Source organism: Pteropus alecto, unplaced genomic scaffold (assembly GCF_000325575.1).
Source record: "Pteropus alecto unplaced genomic scaffold, ASM32557v1 scaffold33, whole genome shotgun sequence".
Classification (NCBI taxonomy): Eukaryota; Metazoa; Chordata; class Mammalia; order Chiroptera; family Pteropodidae; genus Pteropus; species Pteropus alecto.
The window spans coordinates 4,595,859-4,611,832 of NW_006435762.1; the positions used below are offsets into that span (position 1 = coordinate 4,595,859).

The 15,974-nt window shown below is 36.5% G+C and overlaps 1 protein-coding gene across 4 annotated transcripts in view; it reads left to right on the plus strand.

Annotated features, from left to right (window-relative positions):
• FNDC3B (fibronectin type III domain containing 3B) overlaps positions 1-15,974 on the plus strand; it is a 295,959-nt gene that overhangs the window by 201,015 nt on the left and 78,970 nt on the right. For all 4 annotated transcript variants that reach the window (XM_025046052.1, XM_006910837.3, XM_015588553.2 and 1 more), the window contains exons 7-9: positions 2,563-2,621; positions 9,176-9,327; positions 11,985-12,044. In XM_025046052.1, the coding sequence (XP_024901820.1) occupies positions 2,563-2,621; positions 9,176-9,327; positions 11,985-12,044 (271 nt within the window). The remainder of the gene's footprint in view (positions 1-2,562; positions 2,622-9,175; positions 9,328-11,984; positions 12,045-15,974) is intronic.

Sequence of the window (15,974 nt, forward strand, 5' to 3'; positions counted from 1 at the left end):
GGGTCTGGCTTCTCTTCCTTCTAAGATACTTACTTTCAACGTGTCAGTCATGACAGAAGGAAACAATGACTTCCTTCAGCTAACTGCTTGAATGTATTTCGCTGTGCGTATGTTTGAAACCATAGGGTCTTTAAATTCCGGAATAACTGGTAATTGAGAAAGTTCTGTCTTTAACAACTGAACCAGTTCATTTATCGAAGCTTATGAGTTTTTTTTTTTTTTTTTTAACTGACAATTAACTTCGGAGACAGACGGTATTTATGGTTTACTTAGTAGGAGCTTCCAAAAAAGTGAGGGTATGTACACTTTTGACTCTGGGGTATAATCCATTGTCTATATCTTAACATAAACGCATGATTATAAATGAGCTTATGACATTTGGTCTTTTGAATATGAAAGTTTTTTTTAGTCATAATTAAAATATGATATTGCCTCCAGCTCATTTATTTTTCTCATCAAAATAAAGGTAAGCGTGTTCTACTAAACAGAATGCAATGGGAAAAAATGAAGAACTGATCTTTTTAAAGTTCAAGGTGGTACCAACTAGAAGTTTGTTATTTCTTCTGTAAGCTTAGTTTATTTTCTTAGTCAACAAGTATGCGTTGAGCTCCGATCACGAAGGAGCTGTTCAGGGCGCTCTGAGCTCAATGGTGAGCATGTCCTACGATAGGGCTCAGCAAACTGCAGCCTGCCTTGTGGCCTGTTCCTGTATGCTTTTCAAGCTAAGATGGTTGTTACATTTTTAAATAGCTATAAAAATAAAGAAGAATGTGTGACAGAGGCCTATATGTGGCCCACAAAGTTTAAAATATTTATTATCTGAGTGAAATAGGTGAAGGGGATTAAGAAGTACAAACCTCAAGTTATAGATAAGTCACAGGGATATAATGTGCAGCACCAGGAAGATGTCAATAATATAGTAACTGTACAGTAATAGATGGTTACTGGACTTATCGTGGTGATCACTTTGTAAGGTCTATAAATGTCAGATTGCTGTATTGTACACCTGAAACTAATATATGTCAACTGTACTTTAATAAAAATTTAATATTTACTCTCTAGTTATTACAGAAAAATTTTGTCTACTCTGAACCTATAATATCTCTGCCTTCTTGAAGCTTATATTTTAGTAGGAAAGACAGTAAACAAGGGAACAAATGAGTGAATTAACTTTCAGAGTTTGATAACTGATGGGAAGGAAATCAGTAGGACATGCAAATTGAGTGGAGTGAGGCTAGGATTAAGGGTGGAATTTAAGGTGGGATTCTTTGAAAAGATGACTTTAAAATTAGACCTGAACAGTGAGAATGAACAGCCTTGTGAAGAGCTGGGTTTACTGACCTCTCACTCCCTAGTTAATTTCTCCCTTCACCTCCAAATACCTGCTTATCCACAGAGCTCACTGGGATATTGGTTCCTAGAAATCTTATAGAATCCTCTTTTGTATTTCCTTTACTGTACCACCTATCACATTGTAATTGCCTGTTTGCTTTCATTTTTCCACCCACGAGACTTGAAATATCTTTAGGGCTGGGACGTGTGTCTTCGTAATCATATATCTCTAGCGTTTAGCTTATAAACTAGGTTTCACAGTTAAGTAAATCTAAAAATCAAAATTAGATTCCATTAACCATGTTGTGAAAGTCAGAAGTTTCCTCTAGCAAAACAGATTCTTAAATTTAAATCCTGTTATTTATCCTCTTTTTTTTTTCTACTTAATGCTTCCCATCCCACTCTCTACTCCAAGCACCTTTTCCCTTTTATTTCTAAATTCTTGCCCCACCCCCAAATCTTGCCTATTTTCTCAGATCTTATTAAGAGATACCATCATTCATCCAGTTGATAAGCCAAAAAAGAAAAAAAAGGGATTTTCCTTGATCCTTGATTGTTCTCATCCCCTTGCCCTTGTCTGCACCTATACCAGTCCTGTTCTCACCATCTTTACTATCTATCATCTGTAGCCCAGGCCAGCTTTATCTGAACCAGTGCAGTAATGTAATGACTGGTCTTTCTGCTTTCACCCTTACCTCCCTATGTCCATTATTCACGCAGAAGCCAAACAGATCTTTTTAAACTCAAAATAATGCCATGTCAGTTTTTCCACTTAAATACTCCAGTGGCTGTCCATTGAACTTAGAATACAAATAGAACTCAAAAGCCTGAACTCACAGCCCATGAACTGGCACCCTGTCTCTTCACCTTCATCTCTTCATTGTCTTCAGCTCCTAGCTGCACTGGTCTCCTCCTTCTCTTTGGGGCCTTTTATTTCCTGTCGCATTATTAGGTGGAAGTCACTGTTAATCTAGTCAACTATGGGAATATGTAAACCAATATGATGGCAATTTAGCACAGTCACAGTGAAATCCCTACCCCCAAAGAATCCCCATTCCTGATTTTCATTATCATGTTTGGTATGAAAAGTTCACGGTAACAGGCGACTGACTGAATGATATCCCTTGTTAAAAGCCTTAGGGAAGGAACCTGACAACCTTACTGCCTTCTAATGGTATTAACTGTTTTTCCCTTTTTTTTTTTTTTCTCTCTCTCTCTTTTTCCATGCAGAGTATGAGTTGGAAGTAAAGAGGGTACAAGACATTCTTTCGGGAATAGAGAAACCACAGGTATGTCTTCTGGATTTCTCAGCATAAATGACACTTTCTTAAGTATTTCCAGTGTGCTTTTTCTTTCACTACATAGTAGGTAAGCAAAAGGGCCCCTTCCCATTGCAGATTATTCATAAACTATGAAATAGTGTTGCTATTAATGGAGCATGAAAATATAGAACAGCTGTCTTCTGTTTAGTCATAATCCACTGAAATGTCCTCTGTATTTAGATATTCTGAATGCAATTAGCTATTCTTCACAATCTCCAAAGATACATCCCCCTCGCCCCCAAAGTTTACAAAACAGTTTTTCTTTTGATAATTTCCTTTTACTTATGTAAATGTAGTAATAATTTTTGAAAACCTCAGTAATTCCAAGTATTTTTCCAGGTAAATTTCAAAAAGGTACTTAAATATTAGCTGAGAAAGATAAGTCCAAAATATTGAGTGTAATGGCCAGTAAAAAAAATTGGTGGAAGCGGTGATATTATGAAGTTTAAAGCTTGATTTTGCCCGGTGCTTTGACATTCAAGTGAAAAATTCAAAATGTTGATTCAGCCTTTCATCTGAGATTAAAGAGCCAAGTTCTTTGGAGTATTTTCTAGCTGTATTGGAAAACCTTGATTCTTCATGTATTTGAAATACTGAGGCTTTTTAACAGAAAGGTCCGGACATTCCTCAGGGTACATAGTTGAGTTTGACTAAACCAAAAAGCGTGAGGTGTGTTGGATGAGGGGCACCATAAGGCACTTGTAAAGGAAGTGGGGTGTTGAAGTTGGGTCGGGGAGTCTGTACTTAATCTTGTAAGGAGCAGGTTGCCATTGAGAGATTTTGAGCTAAGAAGTTATGTAATCAGAGCTGTACTTTCAGGATGATCGAACAATTGGCAGGTGAGTTGGAGTGAGAAGAGGATGGGTCAGCAGTCTGTTACTGTGGTGGTCATCAGAGGCTTTGGGAGTCAGAGTTGGGCAGTGGCATCAGGAGTGGCAAGGAGAGAGGGTGGATTCTAGAGAGAAATCAATAAGGCCTCATAGGCTGTAAGAAATTGGGTGTCATGATAACTGGGCCTTCAGGCTTAGAGGCCTCCTTTCAGAAGTTGCTTCCTCTAAGATGGCTCCCTGTTTTCTGTCCCTGCCCATTGAGTAGGACAGTCTGCACAGTACTTAGTATCACTAGTACTACCCCAGCTTCAGTGTGCTCTGCATGTTTTAGTATATTGTACTTCATTTACTTGTTTCTGTGGCTGTAGCTGGGTTCTGGCAGGTGAGAAAAATGCCTGAAAGCAGGCCAGCATCAGATGAAGCTCAGCCAGCATGGTGGAATGTGGGGACAAACAGGTGCCAGAGTGTGAAGCGGCAGCCTGGAGGGGTAAGGCCCAAGCCATGCAGTCTAGTTCTCCAGGTTGAGGCCTATGTGACCATTGACTGTCTCTGTGACCTTGGGTAAGTTAAATGACCTCCCTGAGCCTAGGTTTCCTCGTCTTTGAAAGGTAGGGTAATAAATACCACATGCGTCTGAAAAGTAAATTATATGCTATTTATAGAGTATTTGGGATGGAATATTTCTCTATAGTTTATAGCATATCATTAGGCAAGAGCGACACTCTCTACTGCATTCTCAAATGGGAAGGAGAGGGTTCTGGCCACCACACAGGGAAGGAAGAGCTGCAGAAGGTTCGGCACACAATTGTATTAAGGATTGTTGTTCTTTTTTTTTCTTTCAGCTACATCTAGTAACACCTCTAAATAAAAGGCATATATTTTTCTTTGAGATTTTGCAGATGATATGCTTTAGGCGAACAAACAATATTGAGGACTTGTGGATTTCAGTCCTCTTTCTAGGACTTTGGGCATCCTGAATTAAGCAAATTATTTTCGGAAACCTAGATACTATAAAGATTCAAGTACTTATTCATTGAGTAAAACAGGGTACAAACATATTGGGTATGTGTCTTGAGACTCTAAAAATGAGGTTCCTTGTGGACTATACTCATACAGCTACCTGTATACCGGAGAGAAAAAGCTTGATATTATTCTAAGTAGTATAGGAATTCACTTCTATTTGGTACCAGTCACCTCCAGCCTAATGTAGTTTAATCTGCTCTGATGATGGTGCTAGATGAAGTCTCCCACATACCGCTGGGCTGTTTATTTTCAGGATGTAAATAAATGTAACCTGGAATTGTGGTTCTGCATTGTTTCCATCTGTTAATGTTTAGCTTGTAGAAACAATTGATTTGTCGGTTTCAGAAGTGAGTAAACTGACCTAAGAGGAACAACTGTCCTTGCAAGAAGCCGTTTCTTGAAAGATAAACAGCAGTATGAATTGAAACAGATTTGCACTTAAGAAATTATAGGAACAGATGACTGAAGTTCTTAGATTTGAATATGCTTTTTATTTGAATAATGGTCTCTTTGACCTTTTCCTTTTTAATTTTCCTTTGTGTTATTATTTTTCATGATGGTACTTTTGAAGTGAAGCCAATATTTTTATGTTAATATTTCCTTAACGTACTTCCTAATTAGATCAGCAGGCCACCCACATAGTTAAATCCAAAGACCAGACCAAATTTAGAAAATTCTAACTTACATAGAAATATTTTTGAACATAAAAGTAACAATTTAGTAACTTTATGAAAGTAAATGGTGTTTTCGATCCAAATAATATCATTTGTATAACATAGTCTGGGATGAACAGGAAGGGGACAAGGAAAAAGAGAGCTAAGGAGTATATGTCAAATAGCTACAAGATAATGCAGTCCTATCATTTCTGAATGTGTGTATATACACATATACGTGCTTTTAACTAACCATTCTCAAATTGCAATCTGTATGTAATAAATACATAGATAAGAATGATTCCTAATCAGTTTGTAATTATTTAGAAAGAGATGGTGGTTTTATGAGTTCTTCAAGATACTGCAAAGCAGTTTAAATAATTCCTATGCAGACTTACACTAGTAAACTACATAAAAGACTTTTATATCACTATTACTGAGACATATGTCAAATTGGGTCTTGTCCTATAATTTCGTAATTAGAAATTACCATTTTAATTATCAATACAAAGGCGATTGATTTCTACTTATGGTAGAATAATTAAACACCGGAAAGTCAATTTTGTGGCTTATAAGCTTCTGTTTTTGGATAACAGCCATGATAGTCATTGTGACGATGAGATTAGCTGTGCCCCAGTTCAGTTTGGTGGTCACTGCTGGTGAGAAAGTTGAATCACAGAATGAGAGAGACTCGCATGGTGACGTTTGTGTGAGAATGCTGTTGCTCTGAAGTAGGCATGAACCCAGCCAGAGTTCCTAGAGTTCTGAATTTCTCATTAAGGTTATCACCTCCATGGACACTTGGAGGAAATGCACCTAGTTCCGAGGATTCCCTTTTACATGAGGTTCTTTTGAAAAGCACCATGAAATTTCCTGGCATTCTCCTTGAAATGGAAGCGAGTTCCAAGTTCTGACAGACAAAGCCCTCTTTCTTTCAGGCTTCCAATGCCTAAAGAAAGGAAACCTGAGGCTCAGGAATCAACGAGAGAGAGGCATCCAGGGAGCACAGGCGGGGGTTTGGCCCCATAACTGTAGTAGCACTCTAGGTAGCAGGCTGACTGCTTAGCTCTGGCAAAAAATTCCCAGAAGCCGCTGACCTTTAAAAACGATGCTGAGTTCTCAATGTGCATTTCTGAGAGGCCGTCCTGTCAGAAGAATACATTTGCACAGAGCTCTGTGCTCAGGTGACAGTTTGCCTCCTTAAGGCTTGCCCAGGGAATCTAGGGAAAAGGTGAACATTGTTTTAGTTATTGCTTCAAGTGTTGTACATCACTTAATTTAGTTAAGTAGTAATCTAACCAAGTCTAAAAGGAAAAAGCTAAATTAATAGCTAATGAAAAAGATAGGTTAAAGGGTTGTGGATTTATGAATACTTTGTCAATATCTAAAGTGTAAGCATTTGACTGAGCTATTTTGAGCTGTAATGTTATTTCACACCATCATTCATAGAATCAGTGCTACTGCACACTGTGTTCAAGGCATTATGCAAAGCAGCCATTTATCGCCTCAGTTAAATGTTTCCCAGGACCTAATCAGTCTCCTTTTAAATTATAAACTGAACTCTTCATAGCAAAATATGTCTTCTTAAGTTAAAAATCAAACATAGTACCTAGTAACTCAAGCGTACTCATTGACAGTGTATGAAGGGGTTCAACATATACACTGATGTATGTGGTAGAAATGCTCTCTTAAAATGTAGTCAGGGAACAATGTGTAACTAATCAAGTAAAGCACAGTATAGTGAAAAAAGTACTAAATATAAGTACCAACAAAATATAGCCAGAGCACAAAGGAAATAGTGATTGATTCTGAGCAGGGGAGTTGGGCAGGACAGTACAGAAACCTTTCCTGTATTGGGCTCAAGCTGCTGTGGGTCCCTGTGTGTTCAGTGTTTCTGCCATGAGACCCCTCACACATCTGTCACTCTTCACCAGGTCGGTGCTCCTTGAGGTAGAGATCATAGCTTAATCATCTCTTTTCACAGTACCTCGCAGGTGAGGTATGATGATTAAAATAATAAGCAAAGGCAGCATTTGACCTGGGTCTAAAAGAAGTTCGTTAAAGCCAAGGAAGCAGGAAAGTCGAAAGTGAAGTCACAGTTGTGAGAAGGAGTGGCATCCTGAAGGGGTGGTACAGCCGTGTGCACAGGAGGAGTACAGTAGAAGTGGGACTGCTAGTCTAAAGCCATAGCAAGAAGGGTAGAGCTTGAGTCTACAACAGTGTCTCAGGTTTTTAAAGAAGTGTATAATGCTTGTCTACCATCTACTGTTGCCTGTACCAGAAACTCATACTATCTTATTCCTTCTAATTTTTACTTTTTCTTCAACGGACATTTACTAAGCAACTGAATATGACTGAATATTTACTCACAGTTAAATATGACTTGGACCCTGTCCTTAGGGTGTCCCACAGCCCAGTGGGAGAAGGTAGAGGAATGCTATAAACATGATTAGCAAGGGTAGAGATATCAACAGGGTTTTGTGGAGCAGAGAGATAATAATGGGGGAAATACTTCAGGAAAGGCTACTTCGGAGTAGTAGGGCCTGGCTGGGGTCTTGAAGGATGAGTAGATATTTGATTAAATGATTAGATAAATATGTCATGATGCTGTATACATAATAGAAATGATACGGAAGAGTCTGCTATAAAATGGACTGAATGACAGACTGAAGAAGGAAACTCAGTATCCATTTTCATTTGTATTAATGCTTTTAAACGATTTTATATTACATTTTAATATTCTTTGTATAGATCAGATGACAAAAATGGGAGGAAAAAAATGGAGACTGAATAGTTTACATATCTTCATCCACAGCCTAATACTCTACAGCTATAAAGTCTTTATGAACATTAAGCTTTAGCATCTGTATTAACTCTTAGTTTTTAATGTTATCCATAGAGCCACAAAATAACCTTAAAGTTATGTTCATAGAGTTATTTTAAAGAATTAGGTCATGCTTTAGGTTGGGTTTCTCCAGAAACACAGTCTAAAACAAAGATTCAAAAGCAGGATAGTGAGATGCTCCAGGAAGCACCATTAGGGTGAGGACTTGAGATGTAAGAGAAGGAAGCCAGTGCAGGTCTGTGAATGAGTAGGTTACAGCTGTAGGCAGCTGGGGCTCAGTCCTACTGAAGACAGCTGGCAGGTAGCGTAGAACATGCCTCAGAGAAGTCCTAAGAAAGGGGAGGAAGTTGGGGTGTTTAGAGACCCAGAGTACTGTATTCAAATGAAGTCTTAAGTGGAAGTTAAACCAAAATGATAAAAAGCAGAGCTTGGGGAGGTGAAAGATGTCCACCTCCACACACATTTCTACCTCATTCATCCTGGGCCTTGGTTCTACTTTACTGTCACTGGGGTCTCCTGGAAGCCCACAGGACTTAAAAAGAGCATGATGTGTGAGATACAGTAGGTCCTTAAATAACATCATTTTATTCAACATTTTTCCTTTATGACGTTGATGAAATGCCGTAGGAACTTAATTCTTGTTCATCTCAATTAACCTGTGGTAAAATTGGTTTCGTTATATGTTGGTTCACTTAAAGTTGCAGAACCTATTGTTAGATGTTAAGTGAGGACTTTATTAACCTTTGCAGGATAATTCTACACCAAGCAAGGCCTAGAGGCCACCAGAAAGTACCTGCGTATGTGACTTCTTCTACATAATGTGATGTAGAAGAAGTCTACATCAATTTGATCATTGAAATCTCACATTCAACTTTTTACCTTTAAAAAATTGCCAAACATGACAAATTGTTGGACTGGGTATGAATTGCGCAGGACTCAGATGGCAGTTTACGTTTCTGAGGATATATGTTACAGGAGTTATATTTTGGACATTAAGACATGACAAGAGAGCATTATACAAGATGCTTTTGTTTCCTGTAGTTAAAGTTGTTTACCTTGAATTAACTCTGAGTTTTATGCCATTACTAATAACAAATGTTTTTGGAAGAAATAGCATTTGATCTGTGTGAATTGGATTTAAATACTTTTGTCCATCTTTTTCTTCCTCAGGTTTCTAATATTCAGGCAAGAGCAGTTGTGTTGTCCTGGGCTCCCCCTGTTGGACTTTCATGTGGACCCCACAGTGGTCTTTCCTTCCCCTACAGTTATGAGGTTGCCTTATCAGACAAAGGACGAGATGGAAAATACAAGATAATTTACAGGTAGTGTATATTTTCCTGTATGTTTCTATGCTGCTAAACTGTGAAATTGGAGTCATTAAGGAAAATAGAAAACAAAGGAGACTTTAAAGGCTTTGCACATTTTCCTTTAAATTGTTCGTTTAAGAATTAGTGATAATTAGAATGTCAAGAGTTAATTTTGTCTAGAGTAATTAGTCAATCAGAAATGACTTTTTAGGGCTCTTTGGTATTCCGTAAAGTATGTCACTTTGTTTTGTTAGCTTGTCAGTTTAGTGAAGATTTTTCATTAATATCTATCAAGGCAAAACATAATCATGTCATTAAGTTTTACATACATTATACACTCCTATGATTATCCTTTTTTTTTTGACTCGGACATTTTACTAGTCTTGTTTTTAAAAATTCTACAATGTGGTTTCATATTTATGTGAAATAAGAATTTCACCCTAATTCTTATCTTCCACAATAGTTTTCAAGCCTGTAGTAAAGATTACTTTAAAGCATTTCTTGCCAAGATTTTCTTAAATGGTTAAAAGTTTAGCACACAGTAAAGGATTATCCCTTTCTGCTTTATGGACTCCAGGTATTAACTATTCAAATGATTTATAGCCAGGTTCTTAATATGATAAAAAATTTTAAGGTCAAATTTCTTTTGTAATTATGGAGACTGCTCAGATTTGCAGAGCAGGAAATCAGAGCCAATCTTGTTCTAACTACTTGTTTGATAGCCTGCCCCACGTGGAGTGACTGCACCAACCCCACCTCTTCCTTTGTCAGAGACACTAGTTTTCTCTCCTGTTCTGCTACTTCATCAGCATTACAGACTTTGTAGCTCCTCAGCCCTGTTCCTAATTTGCTCCAGAGACATGTCTTTCTCTGGACAAAGTAAAGGAGAAAGAGAGAGGGAAGGAAGCCCTTTAGCCACTCACTCCTCTCACAGCCCACAAGTGCTTTTGTTATCTCTTCCTTGGACTCCTGCAGGAATCTCCTTGGGGTCTTCCAGCATCCACTTGCTCTCCTACAATCTAGCCTTCACACTACAGAAACGTAAGTCAGACCACGTCACTCCGCTGTGGAGCACACTGCAGTGATTCCCCACTGTACTTAGAATGAGATCCTACTCTGTACTCTGGCTCACAAGCATTTGGTTCTATTTTGACAAGTCAGAATTGGTAGAGACCTTAAAGAAATACAAAGCACCATTTCCGCATCCCCACCAAGAAGCAAATAGATTCTGTCAATGCCAGACTGCTGGTGGCAGGAGCGTCTCAAGTGCCCAGAGTGGGTAGGCGGATAACAGAAGTGAGAAAAGCAAAGGTTACAAATGAGGTGAACAGAGAGTTCCTGTCTCCCCCTGCGATGGGATCTGTGGTCACATAAAATAGATAGTTGCCATAAGGCAGTACAGCCCTAGATGTGCTTTCTTTTTTTTTTTTTAAAAAGAAGTACTGAAAATCTGAACCGTTGTGTAAACTGTCCTAATATTAAATTAATTTAGCCAACTAAAAAAGTTTAAAGATAAAGTGCTGGTCAAACAACAGTGATGCAGGCAAGGAACAGACATTGGTCTCCAGTGTACAACTCAAATATTATTATTTGAAATAATTTTAAACTTATAAAACTGCAGAAACAAAAAGATCAAGGAAGGAGATGTGTATACTCTTTACCCAGATTCACCTGTTGTTAACTTTTTTGCTCTATTTTTTTTATGATTTGAGCTATTCGTTCTCCCCTTTTCTCTCTTCAGTCTATTTTTCCCATTAGTTGTATATAGCTTATCCCTTTACCCTAAATACTTCAGTATACGTCCTAAAAATTAAGATATTTTCTGAAATAGTCTCAATTCAGTTACCAACTTCATGCATTTATACTGATACAGTACTTTTATCTACGTCCATATTCTAGTTCTGTCAGGTGATCTAAGTAATAGATCACCGCCATTTTTCTTACCCTCTAGAACAGGACCCTGTCTAGGGTCAAATACTACATTTAGTTGTCATGTCTTTTTAGCTTTCTATAATTTGGAACACTTCCACAATATTTTTGTCTTTTATAACACTGGCATTTTTTAAAGAATACACTCATATCTCCCCACATCCCTTTACTTTTAAAAAAACTTAATGGAACATTCCTTATGTGGGTTGTTTCCTCATGATTAAGTTGAGATTTAGTTGCAACTTCCGATCATATTAATGGTTTTATTTTATATAAGAGCTGTTTATTGGTATTGGTATGTGAGGGAAACAGAGTGAGATTTCTTCAGGAGAGCTGAGAAGTTGAGGTAGTTAGTTGGGGGTCATGCCGAAGTGAGTCTGGGAGTTACTTTCAGTTGACAGCTAGTAAGTTATTTACATTTACCTATGTATTGAATTTGCTTGCATGGTTATTTACTTCTTTGTTTTTATGTATTTACTTTGAAGAAGTGATTAGACCTTTTGGAATTTTATTAGTAAGTTAACCTTGCCATTTTCGAGATTTACGATGGCATAACTAAAAGGATTTTAATTTTCTAGTCCAGAAAGATAATATCAAATAGGAAGGTTTATTTCTGTCTAATGATGGAATTAAACATAATAGTTCTTGAATCATTGTTAGTACATAACAGTGGCACCCAGATCCAAATCCTGTTTTACCTTTCATACTGGTACCGTTGACTAATGAATGGTTTTTCTTTGCAGTGGAGAAGAATTAGAATATAACCTGAAAGATCTTAGACCAGCAACCGATTATCATGTGAGGTGAGTTAGGATATGAGAGCTGAACTATACTGGCAAAATCAGGTTGCTAAATAAATCACGTGACCCTTTTTAAAAGTTTTTGGTTAATAGCACTTGCCTAACTCAAGTTGCAGTCCCTTGGCTCATTGGTCATTCATTCATTCAGTGCAGTTCTGTTTTGCACTTAAGAGCATGGTGGTTGGAAGTACACAGAAGTGCTTTTGGTAACAGAAAAGTAGATGATACACTGAACAGAATTTAAAAATTATTTTTAATAAATAATTTTATTTTATATAGTCTTCTGAGATCTTTTTGGACTTTGTGGTTTAATGTATAATATTTTCTTTCTATAAAACGAATGAATTTTTTACCATGGATATATCATTTGTTTATTATAGACCGTAAGTATAAACTATATGTTCAGCTCAAATGACTCCTTTCCATGTTGCAAGAACATATTTGGACCTTAAAAGACTATTGGTTTTGAAATAAGACAAAAAATGCAGATATCAAATTATCTCTGACAAGAATAACCCAATTTAGCAAAAACAGTGAACTTATATAGTCTGATAGATAGTCTGACATCTTACTGTGTTTTTTCTGGAATCTCTACTGTGACCACTCTGGAAGGTAGAGCTAGCTAATCTTAGAAAAAATGCCGCCAACCACAGACCTATGAAGAGGACAGTATTACCTGGATTTTTACAAAGCTCATCCGATTATTTAAATATACATTCATCCATTCATTTGTAAATAAGCGGATTTCTGAATGTGATCCATTAACATTTTTTAAATTTCAATTTTAATTAAAAATTTTATTTAACTTTTAAATTGACCAGAAATTGTAATTTTATCTAATAGTATATACAACATTCTCCTTTCTTTATTAAATGTGAATATAATGATTATGTAACGAAATTGAAAGCATTAAGATAACATCCACTATTACACTTTCCAAAGGTTAATTCACAGCACATGTTCCTTTGTGATGGAGTGGATGCAGGCTTCCCTAATAGGAAGAGTATATATTAATTATCAGGAGGCTTGATTTCTAGTTTGGCCTGCCATGAATTGACTGTTTTAACTTTGGTCAACCACAGAATCCCTATGCCACAATTTTCTCAGTAAGAAAGATAGGAAAGTAGGGGTGTACTCAGGTTATACTATCTTATTAGCTGCACAGGTGTTTTAAAACTAAGTTTAAAGCAACTCATAAAAGAGCAAGGTCTTATCTATTCAGTCATAAAATGTACATCTGCTTAGTTATTGTAGTGTTTAGATGAAATCTTTTGCAACCATCTCTTCCTGTTTAAATCAAAACTTTTAGATCTTGAATCTGTTAATTTTAGTCCAAACATATTGAACTTTTCACATAGCCTGTACAAGCAAAAAGATTTGTATAATTTGTGAGCTCAGATGATAATAGAAATAGTTTAATCATTCTGTCAAATGGTCGATTTAACAACGAACCAGAAAAATAGGGCTCCATATAAATGTTCTCCATCAGTCATTGTTAACATATGTTTCCTTTTTTCTATCTTTTAACAGTTTATTGTTGTTGCTTTACTGAAGGTTTATTTCATTAATTTCCTGTTCATTCATAAGCTGACAATATCTGCTTAAACAAATTTAAAAGTCATAAAGAGTTGGCCTTTTATTTACCATCCTGTCTGTTGTTTCCCTTCATTTCTTTTTAACTCCTCTTACAAAGAGTAAATCTCGAGGACAATTGCTCATCATTTTTTTTTTACTGCCATATCTTATGAATACCTTGAACTTCTGGACAGATAAAAGGTATATTAACGGGTCCCCCAAAAGGAGTAGGAGCATGAGGTGGATACCATCTAGAGGGCTTGGATGTGGATTATCACTTGACACATCTGGGACCCCGCACTGTGACATATATGACACATGTGTGATACTACGCATATGCAGCCTGAGGCACCATCAGCTATTATATTTGGTCCAGTTTTCTGCCTGCCAATGAGAAAGAAAATTCGTGATCTTTTTTAGTATTTAAAAAATTTCTCAACTAAGAATAAAATGTCTACAGTCCAAATTTTAGTCTTTTTTCTATACCTAGTCCATAGGCCATATAGATCATTTATTATTCATTCTCTTTCCTTATACATTCTTTCATTTTTCAAGCTAGAGAAGAACGTTAACACTTAAAACTCAGATTTAGCTTCCTCTGCCTTGAATTGCTTTGGCAAGGCAGCATGATACATAAGATCTTGGAATTTGGAGTTTATGGCTCAGTCACTTAGTATAAACGTGTGTGCTTAGGCAAGCCATTTAAACACCTATGGCCTTGCTGTCTCATTCGTAAAATGAAGATAACAATGATACCAACCTCAAAAAGATGGTATGAGAGCAAATGAAATATATGTGCAAATCTATTATAAACTTATAAAGTGTATAAATGTTGTATTTTTATTTTATTTTTTCAAGGGTGTTGTAGGCTTTTCACACTCTGAAAATAAAAAGGACTTCATGATGCAGGTTCCTTGAACCTGTGCATAGTTTGACCATATCACTCACTATTTTATTGGGATAAAGATATACCATACTTGGCACTGACAAAGAGAAGCAAAATCTCTCTTTTTGATGCTGTTGAATTAACATTCTCAACGTCTCAGTTCCAGGAATGTAAGCTTTCATCAAACACAGTATCTTCAAATATAGTTTTAAATGTAATAGTCACCTATAAGGCCTCAAAGGCTGTGTGGACATAATTTCCTCACTAAATGTCCATAACAGAAGCTACAAAAGAATTCCATTTCTGTATAGCTGCAAAATGAGCACTTATATTCATTGCCATTTTCATTTGTTTATACGTTACCAGTTTAGAAAGTGTTGCCCTGGTGGATGTCTGTGAAGCTGGTGGTGAAAATGAGCATATTTATTTTAGCAGTGCTGCATTTTACTTCCAGTTCTTAATATTACACATTTTGATTAAGGCATGCAGAAGTCTCCATTCAAATTACTCAGTATAGTGAAGATTTCTTTCTCAAAACATTTACTGAGGTCTCAGCTAGGGCTTTTGCTTTTATATTCCTTGTTGCTTTTGATTTTACTCTTCTGATTCGATCCCCTTTACATTGTTTGCTCGATATCTTTATTTGATGCTTTTTCTCGTTTTCAACTTTTTCCTCCCTCATGTTAGTATTGTGTGAGTGTGTAAACCTTTTTAAAGCAGCAGTCTCAATCATGGAGTCCTGTCATTGAGCTGTCAGGTGCTTGGCATCAGTTCCTAGGCAGGAACAGCTCTTGACTTCTTCTTGCCATCACCTCACTGTTTAGGAATAATTTATTAAGAGACAGTGGCATCCTTGAGATAGTGCTGCAGGTCATGTGTGTGTCTGTGGCTGTTTAGATTGGCATTTGTCACATGCCATTTAGGCCAAATTCCACATGGAAAATTATATCCTCAGACACTTAAGGTTACAATTTTTTTTTCTTTTTGCTATGAATTTTTTTTTTGCTTATATGTCTATTCAACCATTCTTTTTTTGTTTTCTCCTAGTGATTGAGGAAAATAATAATTCTTTATTAGGCTGATTTACAAAACTTAGGTGTTGGGTCTTGGGTTAAATTTTTATTACTTTTATATTTGTTACCCAGTACTTACATAGATTGCTCTTTTTGGTTTAATGTTTGAATGTTTAAAAAGGAACAATTTATAATTATCAAAATATGTTTATTCAGTGCTTTCATAAAAGGCATTATGTTATATACTGTATAAAACCACTGAAGAAAATCTCGTATATGTGCGCACAGGAGAGAAAGGTTGTGTGTATGTGTGCACATGCACGCATGTGCTGAGGAGAAATGAGAAAAATCCAATACACATACATACATATATACATAAATAAATGTTATTTTTATATACTTATACAGAAGTATGTAAATGTTATTGTATATTTATTTGTATAAATAAGTGAATATATA